This window comes from Podarcis tiliguerta, assembly GCF_965153285.1.
Source record: "Podarcis tiliguerta genome assembly, chromosome: 1".
NCBI classification, from domain to species: Eukaryota; Metazoa; Chordata; class Lepidosauria; order Squamata; family Lacertidae; genus Podarcis; species Podarcis tiliguerta.
The window spans coordinates 57,645,559-57,662,021 of record NC_139534.1 but is presented as its reverse complement, the minus strand read 5'-3'; the positions used below and the strand labels follow the sequence as shown (position 1 = coordinate 57,662,021).

The 16,463-nt window shown below is 44.6% G+C and overlaps 1 protein-coding gene and 1 long non-coding RNA gene across 2 annotated transcripts; one reads left to right on the top strand and one right to left on the bottom strand.

Moving 5' to 3' along the window:
• Window positions 1–5,211: 5,211 nt before the first annotated feature.
• Window positions 5,212–9,653, bottom strand: LOC310679925. Its single transcript, XR_014512569.1, has 2 exons — window positions 8,910–9,653; window positions 5,212–5,854 (listed from the first exon to the last, which is right to left on the bottom strand). It is a non-coding gene; the product is annotated as an uncharacterized lncRNA (long non-coding RNA).
• An 873-nt stretch (window positions 9,654–10,526) lies between these two features.
• FTH1 (ferritin heavy chain 1) lies at window positions 10,527–15,834 on the top strand. The gene is made up of 4 exons (XM_083445901.1): window positions 10,527–10,834; window positions 13,135–13,281; window positions 14,704–14,829; window positions 15,504–15,834. Exons 1-4 carry the CDS (start codon window positions 10,724–10,726, stop codon window positions 15,666–15,668), a joined length of 549 nt encoding a protein of 182 aa, XP_083302027.1. The 5' UTR covers window positions 10,527–10,723; the 3' UTR covers window positions 15,669–15,834.
• Window positions 15,835–16,463: the final 629 nt, after the last annotated feature.

Below are 16,463 nucleotides of genomic sequence, written 5' to 3'. Positions count from 1 at the left end.
GAAGAAGTAATGCCCTTGTCTTGGTAGCAAAGATTATACGACATGAGGATGCCAAGGCCGTTTCCTTGGAAGAGACAAGCCCAGATCTGTCCTAGCAGGCGTGTTCAGTTTCAATGTCCAAAACAGCAATCAGGCACAGAAGGTAGCTAAACATGATTTGTGTTGCTAGGCAAACCTTGATGAAAAGTTGTGAATCCAGACTAATATTATATTACTGGTCATGCTATAAAAGTGAGCCTTGAGATTAATCAATCAGTTGGTAGCTACTGTATTTTTCGTGCCATAAGATGCACCTGACCATAAGACGCACTTAGTTTTTAAAGGGGGAATGCAAGGGGGGGGGATTCTTTAAAGGGAGCTCTGAGCAGAGCTGCCCTTCTTCCTCTTCAGGGAAAAGCCCCCAAGAGCCGCACACACGCTCCACACGGCTCTTTAAAGGGAGCGCTGAGCAGAGCCTCTCGCTTGCATTCGCTCCATAAGACGCACACACATTTCCCCTTACTTTTTAGGAGGGAAAAAGTGTGTCTTATGGAGCGAAAAATACAGTAATTTTCATTGATTTATTTGTTTTGGAAGTAGGGGAGTCTATTGGAATTGTAACTTCCCCAGCATTCTCTATTATGCATGACTCACCTCTGCCTAAAAAAACAGTAGCCTACTGTGCAGAATGTGGTTGCTGCCTGTCACAGACTCCTCTTGCACTAGCAACTGTGTGATATACTAGTAGGCAAAAGGAGCCAGGTGTTTCTTGTGTTGCATTGGCAAACATACTTCTATCCCCCTCCGGGGCAAATGCTTGCAAGCCACCGAATGCTACCAGGGATATCTGCTGGCATAGGGAAATGTACACATGTACATCCCTGACCTGGAGCAGATTTTTGGTGTTTTGAAGAGCAGGTGGTCTCAACCCAAAGAAGAGATCTTCCTTTTTACAGCTCCTCAATTTGCTACACTCTGTATCTGCATGTGGACTTAGAAAATTGAAGGTAAGGCTATCAAATTGGCATTGGAGCAACAACCCGCTCATTCATAACAATTCCTTGTTTGTCAAAGTAATATTCATGTCTTGTGTCAGAGGAATCTTGTCCCGTCAGCTGAAATCTGAATTGGCATAATGACATAGCCAGAAGAGCAGGAAGGAAAAAGATGAATCAGTCGCTATGGATTTTGAAAGAACGACCCTTTGTCAGATGACTGGAAACATATTTTTGTACAATGTGGGTTTTTTAATCCCATGAATCTCCTTTAACATCAGCAAAACAAAACAAAACAAAAACCTTTCATTCCTTTTGTCTGCATAAATTGGACCACAGAGGCTCCCATGTAATTTGTACTTAATCTGCATTAAGACTGCAGGTGTTGAGTCAAGGCTGTTGATGGAATGTGTTTCCTTATTCTCTACTACTTACACAATTTTGGGTGAATAACAAGTGCTCAGTTGTAATGCAATTGAAATACTGGCTCTTTTGGAAGTCATTGGTAATGGCACAGGATTGAAGGTGCTTTGCTCCTTTTCCTAGAGCTGCTTTGAAAGGATGTGCACAGCAATTCTCTACAGGAGCACTGCTTCCTGAGCACTGAGTGTCCTTTTGCCAACCTTTACATTTCCAAAGAACTCTGTGATGATTCTACCATTCACCTCCTAGAGTGGTGTGTGTGTGTGTGTGTGTGTGCGTGCGTGCGTGCCTTGCACCAACCCAGTCATGAAGGATCTGCCGCTCACTCAAATGAGTTTCTAAAGAGTGAGATGTAGCTCTTTCCATCAGCAACCGCTTGCTAAACTGTGTTGACTGAATTTGCAGCTCTTGTTCTCCCAAGCTGTGCTCCTTTGTGATTCTGTCTCCTGGTGATAATTACAGAGGGTTAGTATTGCTTCTGTGACTTGAGGAAGCGCTACAGCATGAATGCCTGCCAGCCTAAGAGGGCCTTGGCAAGATGGTAATTACTGTATGTCTGTCGGCTCCATAATACGATGAATGACTAATATCACCTGATAAAAAATGATTTTATACCTAGCTAAAGTTTGTAATATGTGCTGACATGTTCAGAAATGCGTATGAAGATGCACACAGATGGAACAGTCAGTCCCTAAGGGGCCTAGTGCAACTACCCAGAAGCTCTCTCATTACAAACTGGCCAAGTGTGCAATAAGTCAGATTTGAATTCTCTACTGTATCCTCCTATGAAAGCTAGTAAAACTACACATTTATTCGGAATATACCTAAGAGTGGAATAATGATTTTTGGTGAAAGATAGAGAGTAGTGGCTTTCTAACTCTATTCCTAGGTCCCTTGACATTTTTCTGAAGCTTATTGCTTTTGCTTGAAATCATTTGATTTGGTTTTTATAATATTATATAAACTGTTTTACTTGTTTGCATGAATCTACTGCTTGTTACCCACCCTGGAACCATACAGTGAAGAGCAAATAAGAAATCTAATAAAAAAAACTTTTTTGGGGGGTCTCTGATTTGTAGGGGTTGTATAGCTCTATGTGCAAAACACTCAAACCCAAATATCAGCTGATCCTTGCGGCTTGCATTGTGCTCTAAATGGAGGTTCCCCATGCCTGGTGTTGGTAGTCCTTCAGCAAACCTGGTCCCACACCATTCAGGGCTTTAGAGGCCAGCACCAGTCCTTTCAGTTGAGCCTGGGAATGAGTAACTAAAGTGTCTGGTGCAAAATTGGTGTAATATGATCAAACTGCGTAGCACCGGTTGAAGTTCCACGCTATAGTTCCACTCTGTTGAACCCTCTAATAACTGGGGTCTTCAATCCTCCCAGTTATTTATGAACAGCGTTGTGTCTGTTTTTGATTGGGGAGGTTACATGTTTGTTGGGGGGATTGTCTCTCTCTTGTCTCTTACTTGCTTTGGATGTGTTGGTGTTTTGTCTGCTACATCACCAGTTTTTCTTCTGCAAAATGGGTATCTTCTTGTGCCCTCGACAGTTTATTAGATTTCCAAATTGCCCCCCGACAGCAAAAGGTATGGGTACTCTACAATATGTAAGGGCTTTAAGGACAAGGCACCCAAGTCTTTCAGCTGATGATAGACTGAGGAAGAAAGGGTGCTGCAAATGCAGTAGATTGCCTGCCATAAGTCTAGTACTTTTTGTTCTTGTTCTACTCATCTCCCACCCCTGCTTTTGTGTATCATCCAACTTAACAAAGTGTTCCAAGCTCGGTTACTTGAAAGCTTGTTCACGCCTCAGCCCTGTATACGTGAAGGAGTGTCTCCATTCCCATCGTTCAGCCAGGACACTGATGTCCAGTTCCAAGGGCCTTCTGGCAATTGTTTGTGGTATTGGGTATATTTTGTGGAATGGTGTTTTCAAAATGGTGAAACAAGATTCATCAATAGATTCTATTCGGACAGAGTTAGTGTTATGAGGAGATATTCCAGCGCAAGAGCCCTACCACCAGGGGAGTTCTAAAATGTTGTAGCGTAAAGGCTTTTCGTGAGAGTAAAACTTTGTTTTGTTAAGTATGTCAAACCTAGAGCAAACTGAATAAATAGGTCTTGCTAGAATGTCCTGTAGTCTGGGCCCCTATCAATCAGCTACTAAAGAAATGTCCTTTAATTCCTTACTAGAAATCTGAGATTAGTTGTCTTCAGTCTGTAACTTGGATTTAGCGCACAACTTTACATTTCAGTGATGAGTGATGATGTCCCTTTTCTCCCCCTCACTTTGCCTCACCCCTTCCCAAAGAGGACTGCTGGCAATCTTCCCATAAACATTAGCGAAAGCAAAACAAAAAATGGCTCCTGCTCTCCAGATGTTACTCTCCTTATCCCTGAGCATTGTCCACATGGTTGAGAGCTGTGGCTTAGCAACATCTGAAGGGCCTGCCGTTGGCGATTCCTTCATGAGAGCTTATGCCAAAATAAAGGGACAAATAACTCAGTTAACTTTTTGCATGTGAGACAGACCCAGACTTTTTTTTAACATTCATAGATTTGAGCTCTGTTAACCAAATTGTGCTCTTTGGTGTGACAAAGCTATCTAGACTCTGCCTTGGGAAGAGTGTGTAATAATAAAAGTTAAGGTCTTATATATATATAATAAATGTTCATAAATGTACCAACCAAGCATGTACATAGATCAGCACAGGAAGACTGACCTGAAACCAAATGTTTTCTCTGCTGACCAAATGTTTTCTCTACAAGGAGGGAGGGGGGTCAGGGAGCCTTCCCATTGTCTCAGGAATTGGGAAATCACCATCTCAAAGGAATGGGCAGACTACAAGGAAAGGCAATCAGATAAAGCATTATCAGATAACCTGACAGACAGGAAAAACAACAACATTCAAATTTCTGTTGTAGACCACCTTTTCTGTGATGTAGGTATGATGTATGGAGAGGTGGTCTTGAGCTCCAGGGCAGGGAATTTAAAATGTCTATGTAAGGGCAGGCACACTTTGGTTCTGGGTCCTCCTCCTTTCCTGCATGTGAGGGGAGCATCCTGTTGCAACAGATCAGTAAAGATCAGGCTTACTAGCTGCTTTGCTTCTCAATATTCTCTGGTTGGCCTCTGTTATTTTCTCCTACCAATAGGGAACCCACGTAAGAACTCTATACAGGCTCTTGGATACCCCATAAGGGAAAAAGGGCAGATTTTGTTTACAAGAAGTGTGTTTCTCTTTTCTCCTGATATGTGGGGGCTTTTTCTGCTCAGCTGCTGCTGCCCCCCCCCTTCCATATTCTACAGCTGTTTTGGTTCCATTTGTTTAACTATTTTTTTAAAAAAATAATCCCACATGCCCAAGTTGCAACATGCTGGCTTTCCCCTCATCACATGAAGAGCAGTGTGTGGATTCCTGAATGAGCAGAATGTGGAATGGCCACTGTGAGCTCAGCTTTTGGGCATGGTTATAGGACAAAATAGGGACTGACAGCACACATGAGGGATTGGGGGCAGGAGAAGGGACATGGATGGGGATTAGGAAACGATTGAGGAGGAGGAGGAGGACTCACGGTTGTTTTTATTGTCTCTGCTTGCCTTTTGGAACTGCTGATATTTAACTAGACCTGAGGTTACATGCCCCTGCTTCTGGCGCCAAAGGAGGGGGGGTTTCCTCCCTATGCAAATAGCTTCAAAGGACTTCAGCAAGGGAGGGGAAAAGCTCCCTACTTCTGCCTTCTTCAATCTGGACAATTCCCCAGACCTGCTGCAGTTTACATTTAAAAATCATAATAAATGACACAGGAAGGGCAGAGACATACGGTATTTAATGACACTGCCTAGTTCAGCCCTTGTTTAAAAACAAGCAGCGCTCTCTCACTAACTTGAGCAAAGGGCAGGGCTAGATTTCCACAGCCATCAGACCTACCAGTCAGCCTCATTGTTTACCAGTTGTATTTGCACAGTAGCTGGAAGGGGGTTGAAGTGGTTATAGGGAGTGGAAAGTCTCCGTAATGGCATTTCAACAGAGATATCTTTCCCCCTCATTTGCCTTCTTGTGTTTAGCTTCTGGAATTTTTTCCTCTGACATCTCAGCTCAGTGCCTGAGGGACATCTGCTTCTCCTCTTGGGACTGAACCCTCAACAATGTTCTCTCTGTTGTGTAGGGTGGTCTGGTCCTTGTGAGGTGGTGCCTACATACGTTGAAATACTTTTGAGGCAGCAAATCAGCACCAAGGTGACTGCTTTTCAATCTCCTGCAGACAGCCCAGTCGCCTGCAGACAGCCCAGGAGGCTAAGGGAACTGGTAGAAGAACAACAAAAGGAGGCAGTGGCTCAAGCTGGCTGGTGTGAGAACAGCATTCTGGACTAGATGGGCCTTTGGCCTGACCCAGCAAGGCTGTTGCATTCTGGCAAATAAGAGTGTCAGCATTTCCAGCGACATCTGTGGCCTGGAGAACAAAAATCGGATTGGCAAATCAATACAGGGTTTGGACATTATAGACACTTCCAACAAGTGGCCCAATACTTCTCAGCAGTACAGTACCTTGACCACTGTATACAGCAGCTTATGTATTAGGGTTTATGGAGCAGCAGCAATAGCTTCTCATTCACAGTACAGGGCAGTGGCAGGCATTACCTTTCCTAATTCTGACCTATGTCAAAGGGACTGGTGCAAGAAAATGTACAAATTATTACCAGCACCCCTGTGAGTCATGTAAGATGAGTAATTGACCAACTTGGTTCATCCTCCAGTGGAGTTCTGTGGCACTTCCCACTGTGGTTTTAATTCTGCATTGTGTAGCTTTGCTTTCTTAATATTTAATACTCTGATTGGCTTTAACATGACATAGCATTTTACTGTGATTTGGCTTTCTTAAGCGTTTTCAAAACCCAGGTTATGCTCTCCTAATCTCTTAAGTATTTTGTAGACTCACCACAAGGTGATATTTCTGTAGTTTGTTTTTCCTCATTGTTGCACAAAGTTCCTTACAGGGCATTGCATAGCTTGCCTGACGTAATTGGGTTTCTACAAGCGATAGCCCGGGTAGTTACCCAATGGAACTTTTACACTCATTTCCTGTCTGGGTGACATGTCAGATTCAAAACAAACAGCTAAATAAACTTTAAAAAAGTTACTCTGCCTAAAAGCTTCTTCTCAAAACACACTGTAAGGTCAGATCCATAAAGTGCTCTGCTGGATCAAAGCTATTCTGTGAGAACTGCAGACAAACGTATGGGTGGCTAATTCAAACAATTACTCTGGCATCTCTTACCACAGCCCCTTAGCATCCAAAGCTCCTTTGCTTACTTAATCCCTTCCTGCCATCCATTGGCCTCTCCTTTTAGAAGAATTCTTACAAACAACCTTCCCACATGTTGAGCAGGAGACCAGGGTGTCACCAGGTAAGCATGGCCATCTGCTGCTGACAGATGCCTGGACTGCATGCATCCCTTGCCAGCTGTGCATTTGGTCCTACAAGTGTACCAAATGCTAGAACTCCCACATGTCAGGAGGACAGACAAAATGATGTACTAGTGAATTGTATGGAGGGCAGATACTACAACAAGGGGGCATGGCTTTAAAGTTGTTGTTGTTGTTGTTGTTGTTGCTGCTGCTGCTGCTGCTGTTGTTGTTGTTATATTTATACCTCACCTTTTCCCCTAATGCAACTCAAAGTGGCTTACAATTAAAAATAATAATGGCTAAAAACACAGAAAAAACAAAACTATATACATATATAAAATCCATTAAAAACATACAGATAATTACAATGAAAACAGCATAGCACCAGCCCTTTCATTAAAAGCAATCAATTCCTCAAAGCCTGTTGGAACAAGAACTTCTTCACCTGCCTGCGGAAGGCCAACAAGGAGAGAGAGCCAGTGTAGCTTCTCTAGGGAGGGAGTTCTAAAATCTGGGGGCAGCCACCGAAAAGGCTCTGTCCATAAGTGATCCTGTGAGGGTGGCAAGATCAAAAGAAGGGCCTTCCCTGAAGATCTCAAACATTGGGGAGCTTCGTATGAGGGAATAAGACTTTCAAATAGGTGGCACTGCGGGTTAAGCCACAGAGCCTAGGGCTTGCCGATCAGAAGGTCGGCGGTTCGAATCCCCGTGACAAAGTGAGCTCCCGTTGCTCGGTCCCTGCTCCTGCCAACCCAGCAGTTCCAAAGCACGAAGTGCAAGTAGATAAATAGGTACCGCTCCGGCGAGAAGGTAAACAGCGTTTCCGTGCGCTGCTCTGGTTTGTCAGAAGCAGCTTAGTCATGCCAGCCACATAACCCGGAAGCTGTACGCCAGCTCCCTCGGCCAGTAAAACAAGATGAGTGCTGCCACCCCAGAGTCATCTGCGACTGGACCTAATGGTCAGGGGCCCCTTTACCTTTACCCTTTTAAGCCGTGTAGGGCTTTATAGCTCATAACCAGCACTTTGAATTGAGCCTGGAAATAGCTAGCCAGTAGAGCTGTTGTAGAAGGGGGTCCCATGTGGGACTAGTCTGTGTCACATGTTCAACAGGCATAAGAGGACCATGTGGCTGCACAGACTAGCTTGTCCCATTTGCCATGCCTGTAGCCGCTCCTCCCCATATGTGAGGAGCCCTTCGTGCAAACTGATGAATACATATAGAGCTTCTCAGTGAATGGAAGCCCATGAGGGGTTTTGTCTCTTATTTGCCTTTCTTTGAGGTCTCTGCCTCCTTTACCTACCGATAATCTCTCCATTGTTGTTGCTTTTTTGTCTCTTAACCCACTGCCAACACTGTCCACTATCTCCCCTCCTTTCCTGGCTCTCTTAGCTTGGCTGCCTATTGGTTCTACTTCTTCTTTTGATGGGCTATCTTTGAGGATGGAGGAATCTCCTGCGACATATTATTTGACCATATTTATATATTACTTAATTAACAAAAACCTCTGAGCAGTTTACAATGTAAAATAATTGATTTAGAATCGAGTGCTAAACACAAATATAAAATTTATCAAGATACAAATAAAACCAGCAGCTATAAACCAAATATACATAATAGTGTTGCATGTTGAAAGTGCACGCTAATTATTGTCCCCAAGGAAGAGCTGTAGCTTGAAACATGTTAGATGCCACGACATTTCTAAACAATCAATCAATATTTAACTGCCCTGTGATCTTCAGATGGTGGTATACAAATTTTAATCATCATCATAATCATCATCATTTGTACTCAGCATGTTGTGAGTTGCTTTCCTTTTTTGAATATCAAATCGCATCACCCTGACCAAGCTGCTATTGAAATCCTTTAGTTATCCTGTTACTCTCTTTGACAATAATAGACCTTTTAAATTAGTACCAGTTTGAAGTCTGCTGCTTCTTTCTGGCTTTCAGTCTACAAGTTATGGGCTGAAACAATAAGCCTTTTCAATGCTCCCTGGTAATACAAGAGTTTAAAGAGAATCCACAGCCACTAAGGGCATCTATTTTATAATCACTTCACAGTGTTTTTCTACTCTCCGAATCGTCTCTGAATTCATACCTGATTCTGCAGCTTCCCTTCCCACTAGTACGTTACTGGGGCTGATTCAGGACTTTCTCACTTGGGAACTAAATTTCACAATTCTGCCAGTGTTTTGAAATTCTGAAAATGTGAAGGATGCTGAAAATGACGTGACGATAAAAAAAGAAGAAGTACAGTTATATAGTGCATCATTGTGAAAAGGTGTTTCCTGGCGCATTCAAGAAAATGTATACTTGGAGGTTTGTTTGTTAAAAAATCATTTGGCAGAACATATCACCAGACCTCACAGAAGAGCCTTATTGATTTTGGCTTGACGCCTGTTTTATGTACAATGAGCACTGTGTATGTACACAGCTATATTTTCTCCTGTCAAGGAGTGAAGTATGTGTGCAATGTATACAGTGCTATAAAGCAGTTTTTTCCAACTCTCTTTTTGATTGAGGAACCCCTAAAAAGCACTGCTGTAAAAGAAGGTGCTACATTTACAGGAACTGTGAACGCACATTAAAACAGAAGAATAAGTGTTTTCTCTCTCTGGAAGCTGCGACCTGGCCATCAGCTGCTCTGAGAGACCAGTTGTCTCTGGGCTCTCTCTGAACACCATCCTAGCCTTGCCTGTTTCATCAGGTTACAGTAGTGAGAAAGAAAAGGTAACAGGGCTATTTCAGCCGCTCTGCTGGGAGACCAGCTACCTTTGGCTAGTCTTCTCCCTTGTGGGTCACCTAGCAATAGCCATTCCTTCAGGCTACCAGGCCTGATATAATTGACCTGTTAAAAGAACTGTAACTTTAGGAACTGGTGTCTTGAGTTTCCTTTCCCCCCTTCTCTCACTCTTCTTCTTCTGAAGAGTAGGATTAAAAACAGTTTAAATAAATAAAAAAAATGCCCCCCTACCTCCCCTTGCATCGAAATAACACAGATTCAACAGCTAGTTGCTTGGGTACTCTGCTTTCAAGCTGGTAAGATGCCCACCACCCAGAGAAGGCTGGAAATGATCTTTGCCCTACCAACAATGACTTGCAACCCACTTTTAGAACCATTGCACTACATCACAATAATTCTTCTCTCAGAAGAGATGAAGTTTTTGTGTCACTATTTTTCCAGTCTCTGTGTAGCAGTTCATCACTTGATGTTACTGGGGATGCCAACTTGGAATAAAATATTGGGGGGCGGGGCGGGCAGGTAAGCCCCGCCCTGCATAATTCATCACATGATGCGGCGCACGCACACTATCTGAATGCTCCCCTCAAATTTTTTGTTGGGGGGGGGGTGGACCACCTAGAAATTGGCTCCTATGGATGTTACACTCCCAGAAGTGTATGTGCGCGCGCTCACGTACACACTGTTTTGGGTTACGCGTTAACTGGCGTCCTTCTCTATAGGGTACCACCGCCTTCGGGTCTTTCATTCCCATATTTCAGCATGCAACTTTTATTTGAATTTCGAATAACACCACGACTCAGCGATTTCTCCTTGGAGCTGGAGCGCTCTTCTCGCTCCCGCCGCCTGTCCCCTTCGCCGCCAGAGAAACTGCTGCGTCACGCTTACTCCTCAGGCGCGAGATCGGAGCGCAGCTCCCCTTCCTTCCCTCCGCCCCCCTCCTCGCGCGGCGGTGGGCGTGGCTTTTCCCGCCTCCGATTGTGACGCAGCCTCGGGGTCCGGGTATATACGGCAGCTACGTAAGGCGCAGGGCTTTAGAACGTTCCACCAGACCCGGCCGAGGAGGTTCCTGCTTCAACAGTGATTGGACGGAACCCACCCCTGCTCGGGCCCACCCGACCTCCGCGCCTCCGCCTGCCCGACCCAGCTGCACCACCTACAGCCGCGCTGCCATGGCTTCGTCTCCCTCCCAGGTGCGCCAGAACTACCACCAGGACTGCGAAGCCGCCATCAACCGGCAGATCAACCTGGAGCTCTACGCCTCCTACGTGTATCTCAGCATGGTGAGCTCCGACCTGGGCAGGCGGGCGTGGGGGGGGGGGGGTCCTGAACTGGAGCAGGGAATGGTGCCTTGCTGGAGCCGGGGGCGAAGGAAATGGAAGCTGCGGCGGCGGCTGGAGCGCCCTCCCCTCCCCGGGGGCGCCGCCTCCGTCTCTGTTTACTAGCCGTGCATTGGCTTGTCCTTGGAGGGCGAGCGAGGCCTGCGTGCTCCTGCAGGCGGATCCCTTCGGGATTCCTCGCTGTAAACAACCGAGCGGTTTCCTTTCCCGAGGAGATCGCGGCGCCCTTCGAGCCGCTCCGCTGCCCTTCTGCAGACGGTGCAGGGAGGCTTGCCCTCTGCCCGTTGGAGCATAAAACGGCAACGTCTTGTGACGCCTTAAAAGGCCCAACAGGTTTTTTTCAGCCGCGGGCTACTTCGCTACTCATGTCGTAATAAATCTGGTGGTTTGTTTTTTTCCGAGGAGCCGCAAGGCGCTCCGTTCCTTCTTTTTTTTCCCCTCCCCTGGAGCAGCCAGCCTCTTGCGCAACGCGTTCCGAGCGTGAATCGGCTCGGGAGTCGAAGAACCACCATAAAAAAAGATCCTTGAAGCTTGCATTTCTATGCTGCTTGTTTGGGCCGCTGCTGGGAACCCAGTTCTGAGACGCGAGGCTTGATCCGCTCCCGCTGCGCTGTAGCGGTTTTCTTGGTTCTCCGTTCCTGCCTAGCGGCAGTTTTGCTGCGCGCACCTGCGGCGGGAGCGAGAAGCGCATCGCGGTGCGCCCTGCCTCGCGCCCAGCAGGGCCTTCCGTGATGCTCCGTGCTCGGCTTAAAGGTCAATGCAGCTTCTGCGCCACTGGCGGGGGGGGGGGCGGTCCTGTTGGCAGGCCGGGCCCGCTGGGGTTTGGCAAACATTTGGGCACCGGGCTGCCGGGACCGGCGAGGAGGGCAGAAAGCAGCTTGGGGGGGCACCTTTTGACACAGCCCTGCTAGGAGGCAACATGGGGTGGACTCACAAATAAGCAGTTGGTTGTATGCTTGCCTCTGAATAAAAGGGGATTGCATTTTAAAAGTTAATCTTTAACCAGTCCTTCCACATATGCGTTTGGTATAAACAGGCTTCCACTGTAATGTTTGTACTAGCGTATGTGAACGTGGAGAACAGTAGGACTTCAAGATGGCTATCTTAAACTTGCCAGGAGGAGGGTGGGTGAGTGGGTGGGACTCATGGAGAATCTTCAATGAAGCTTAAAACAGTATGTCATTTCGGCTGTAGGTGTAGTTACAAGCCATTTCTCTGACCCTAGCTTGAAAATGTTTGCCTTTCACTTGGTGCCCACTGTTTTGAGTGCTAGAATGTACTGTAATGTGCTGAGAACTTTGATAAGTGGACCACGTGTGAGCAATCTACTGCTCATTGCTTTATTATTTGTCTGGCGGCATCTAATAAGCAATTAACAGGTTGGCCTGCCTATTTCAACATGCATTTAACGGTTCAATTTGCATTAATTAAAGCAGGCTGCCATATTACAAACTCCGCCTAAAGGACTAGGATGACGCCTTCAACCCTAGAGCTTTTATCAGCGTTAGTTGGAAAGTAGAACAGAACATACAACTAGCTTGTAAGCAAATGAATAGTAGTGCTTTAAACAACCAAATTACACAATTGAGCAAGTTAGAACCTATAAAGTTGCTGTTGGAGCTTCCACAGTCCTGTTAAAACTAATTTATTCACCTGGACTGTGTTTTACAAGTGCATTAGAGGGATTAGACTTGGACTGTCAAAAGTGACTATAAAGGGCTGGATTCTTGAGACAACATGGTCTCAAAGAAGCCACAAGTTTCCAATCCTGCTTTGGAGTGTCATGATTTATTTCATAACTAGCCTTACCAATAATTGTCACTTTGATAGTTATTTTCCTACTCCTAGACCGCGTTAATCATTTTAAGTGTTCAGCAAGCACCATTGTGCTGTTAAGGGCCAGTTTTTCACCACTACTGCTAAATAATAAAGTCAACTAGATTTTCCACATTGAGGTCAATTTAGTTTGTTGTGGCTTGACTGAGGCTGGAGCTCCAGTGCTTCTAGACCCTTGAGCCTATATATGGTATACCAGAAACAAGTAATACAGTAATGGAAACCTTTAATGCGGCCAAGTTTGATAGATTTGTTGATCAGTAGTTTCAAGAACTGCCATGTAGGAAAATAAATTTGCCAACCAGTAGCAGCAAGTTCCTGCCTGCATATGTCAAGTGGTATGGACATTGATGGTTGAAATACATGGTTCCCTGATTCAAATTAATGAATCTGAACTTTATTTTCAGTCCTACTATTTTGACCGTGATGATGTGGCCCTGAAGAACTTTGCCAAGTACTTCCTTCACCAGTCCCACGAGGAGCGTGAGCATGCAGAGAAACTTATGAAGTTGCAGAACCAGAGAGGCGGCCGCATCTTCTTGCAGGACATCAAAGTGAGTTGTAAAAGTGTGGTAAATACTGCGCTGTTGCTTCCTGGACTGGGATCCAGATTAAAATTATGAAAAGAACTAAAATGTGCTTTCCAAAGACTGAGTGTATCATTAGAAGAAAAATCCACAGCTAGTCTAGAGGTTACAGAAGCTAAATCTGCTTAAGAAGAGTTCATGAATAACGGACCTCATAGGATGTAGCATTGCTAGATTATACCTGTACACCAGGGTGGGGTTGAGGGAGGGGAAATATCCCTTTACACAAATTCCTTGCTGTCTGTACAAAACTACTTGGGGGAAATTTGAAACTAGAACACCCTCACCAACATTCACATTTTAATTATGCATGGAGTTATGAGGGCGATTCAAAACTGGATTCTGAATGACCAATCTGAAGTGGTACAGTCCAGCAGTAGATAAACTGCAGCATTATGTGAAGTTGCTGATCACTTCTTGCTTTGAATTAGTGGTTTTCAGACTGTGTGGCAAGGAGCCATAGGGCAGTTATTGTGGTGCCTTCTCTGCTAAAATCTAACTGTAGGGCCAGCTTTTCTGAAATGCAGCTTTACCACCTCTGCATGAAAAAGGAAAGTTAGGGTCAGTTCACACAGGCCAAAAGTGGGTCCCGTTAGGCCTAGCCTGTACACTATGAAGTGTTAGCTCCCTAGAATTTCCTACAGTCCTTTGCAACTTGCAGATGGTCTTGCTGGCCAAGCTGACCAGGAAAAAGTTCATTCAAGCTTGAGGTGGCTTGAGTTAGCAATGCTTGGCTAAAAGATATGTGCAAAATGGAACATGCCCCTCGTTCTGCAGTGAAAATGCCGCTTGAGAATTTAGTTGCCATGGAAACTGCAACATCAACCAATCTTATGGTGATTATGTAATAAACAGGGAACAGCTCTAATCTGCAGATAAATACGTGGTGTTCCATATAACTTCAGTATTCGGTGATAAAGCAAGTGACTTGTGTCAAAGGAAAAAGTATTGACTGGGGGGCAGGGGAAGTAAGGGGAAAGTCTAATCACAAGAAACTTGAGGTGTGACCAAGAGCAGTTTAAATCAGCGCTTGGCTCTTTCAGAGCATTTGGGTGTTTATGGGCATGTTTAGCTAGCTGCTGTAGTTTTTGTTGCTCTTTCCTTCCTATTAGGGATGAGAGGAGAGGTAGATGGAATTTGGCAATGCCTGGAGCTGGGTTAGGAGCAGCCAGTTACAGTTTCAGGAGCTGGAGGACATTGCAATAGACACATTTTGCATTGGAACATGCCCTGTAATGAAGTATTTAATCTAAAGTGTATTCCTAGATAAAGGGCCCTAAATTTGTCCTGTAAATACCTGCCAGTTATTCTGATAGGTGTATGTTGTACTAATAATCCTCGTTATTCCAGTGGTTCAGCTTTGAGAGTGGTTTCCTTTGCTTTTATTAGAAACCAGATCGTGATGACTGGGAGAGTGGATTGACAGCAATGGAGTGTGCTTTGCACTTGGAAAAGAATGTGAACCAGTCACTTTTGGAACTGCACAAGCTGGCAACTGACAAAAATGACCCCCATGTAAGTTGGAAATTAACTTAGTAGTGGTAGGTGGAACTGTGTGTTCAGAGAAGCTGTGGGACTACAGAATGTGTTCGTGTGGGTAGAGAACTCGACACCATGAGATTTTTTGCCATTTTTATTTAAAGAGACGGTTTCTAGCCTTTATGCCTGTCCACACATTTCCAGGTATATTTTTGCACTGCATACTATGATTGCAGAAGTGAGAAGCTTTCAGATATTTTTCTTTTGTTTTAGAGGCTGGGGTGGGGCTTCAGAGTCCTTACTTCTTTAGTAGCTAGCAAAAACTGCAGGACAGATTGCAAAATCTGCATAGTCTATACGTGCAACTGAATTTGGTCTTCATTGATACAGATTTTTCATTTTTAGCATGGAGTGCATCCCTGCCTGGATCAAGTAGTAGATCGTGCTCTAATTCTTGAGCTGCTCTCCTTTAATGGGAGTTCATAAAAACAAAACCCCGCACGCTACTTGTGTGCTACATCTGTTCAAAGAGAATCCAAAGGCATTTTAAGGTCAAACCAGGCTTAAACTACTGGCAGTACCTTGACTGCTGACTTTGCTCATGGTTTCATCAGGAAACCTTGACTTCTTGATGATAGTTTTGAAGACTGCTTTGCTTTGCTGGCAGGATCAATAGTGTGGTGTGCCTAATGCATTGTTTTCTTTTCCAGCTATGTGACTTCATTGAGACCCACTACTTGGATGAGCAAGTCAAATCCATCAAAGAACTGGGTGACCATGTGACCAACTTGCGCAAGATGGGGGCACCAAAATCTGGAATGGCAGAGTATCTCTTTGACAAGCACACCCTGGGAGAAAGTGACAGTGAAAACTAAACCTCCCGTGAATGCTTCAGCAGGGACTCTTACCTTCTTACTCAGCTGTGCATGTTTGTTTGTTTTTTGTTTATCCATACTATTGTCCATAACTGTATAAAACCATCTATTGTTCTTTTTGTGTTGTAACTCAAATGCCCAATAAAAGTGATTTGGTTCCACTAAATTTCAGTTGTCCTATAGTATGTATATAGGTCAAGTGTTGGCAAAGTAGTGAGAGCAGGGTTTCTTCCAAACTTAATAAATCTTTTATACCTTCTTTTTTAGGAATACCACCCAGTTCTCACCCCCAAGCTCCACCACAAGGCCTTCACATTTATCCCACTGGCCTTTTACGTGAGGTGGAGGGGCTTAAACTTCTAAAAATCGCTCCATTGTCCACACTGGGACTTGTACAACCCTGCAATCCTATATGCTCTCATAAAATTGTAAAGTTTGAAAACCCCAAGGGTCATTAGCCCAACCTCCTGGGATACAAAAATATGTGAAGAGTATGCTCCATTTAACTCAGTGGTACTTCTGAGTGGACATGCTGTACATGTTTTCAGACTTCTTGAATGTTCTGTTCTCTGTGCCTGGACTCTCATCCTGTGTCTTCCATATAAAAGCACTTAAATGTGACCTCTACATCAGAGAAATTAAATTATACATGTAGCTTAAATCTTTCAAAGTCATGCCATTGTGGAAATGAGCTACGTTTTCATAAGGGGGCAGGGTCAGTTTTAACAAGTGGGATGTTTGTTTGGTTGTTTTTAAAGTTCATGGAGGAGTGTTGAACTATGAACCTGGCGACGT

Coding starts and splice junctions, on each gene's coding strand:
- FTH1 (XM_083445901.1), top strand. CDS start 10,724: ATGGCTTCGTCTCCCTCCCAGGTGCGCCAGAACTACCACCAGGACTGC. Junction 10,835..13,134: donor CCTACGTGTATCTCAGCATG/GTGAGCTCCGAC, acceptor CTTTATTTTCAG/TCCTACTATTTTGACCGTGA. Junction 13,282..14,703: donor TCTTCTTGCAGGACATCAAA/GTGAGTTGTAAA, acceptor TGCTTTTATTAG/AAACCAGATCGTGATGACTG.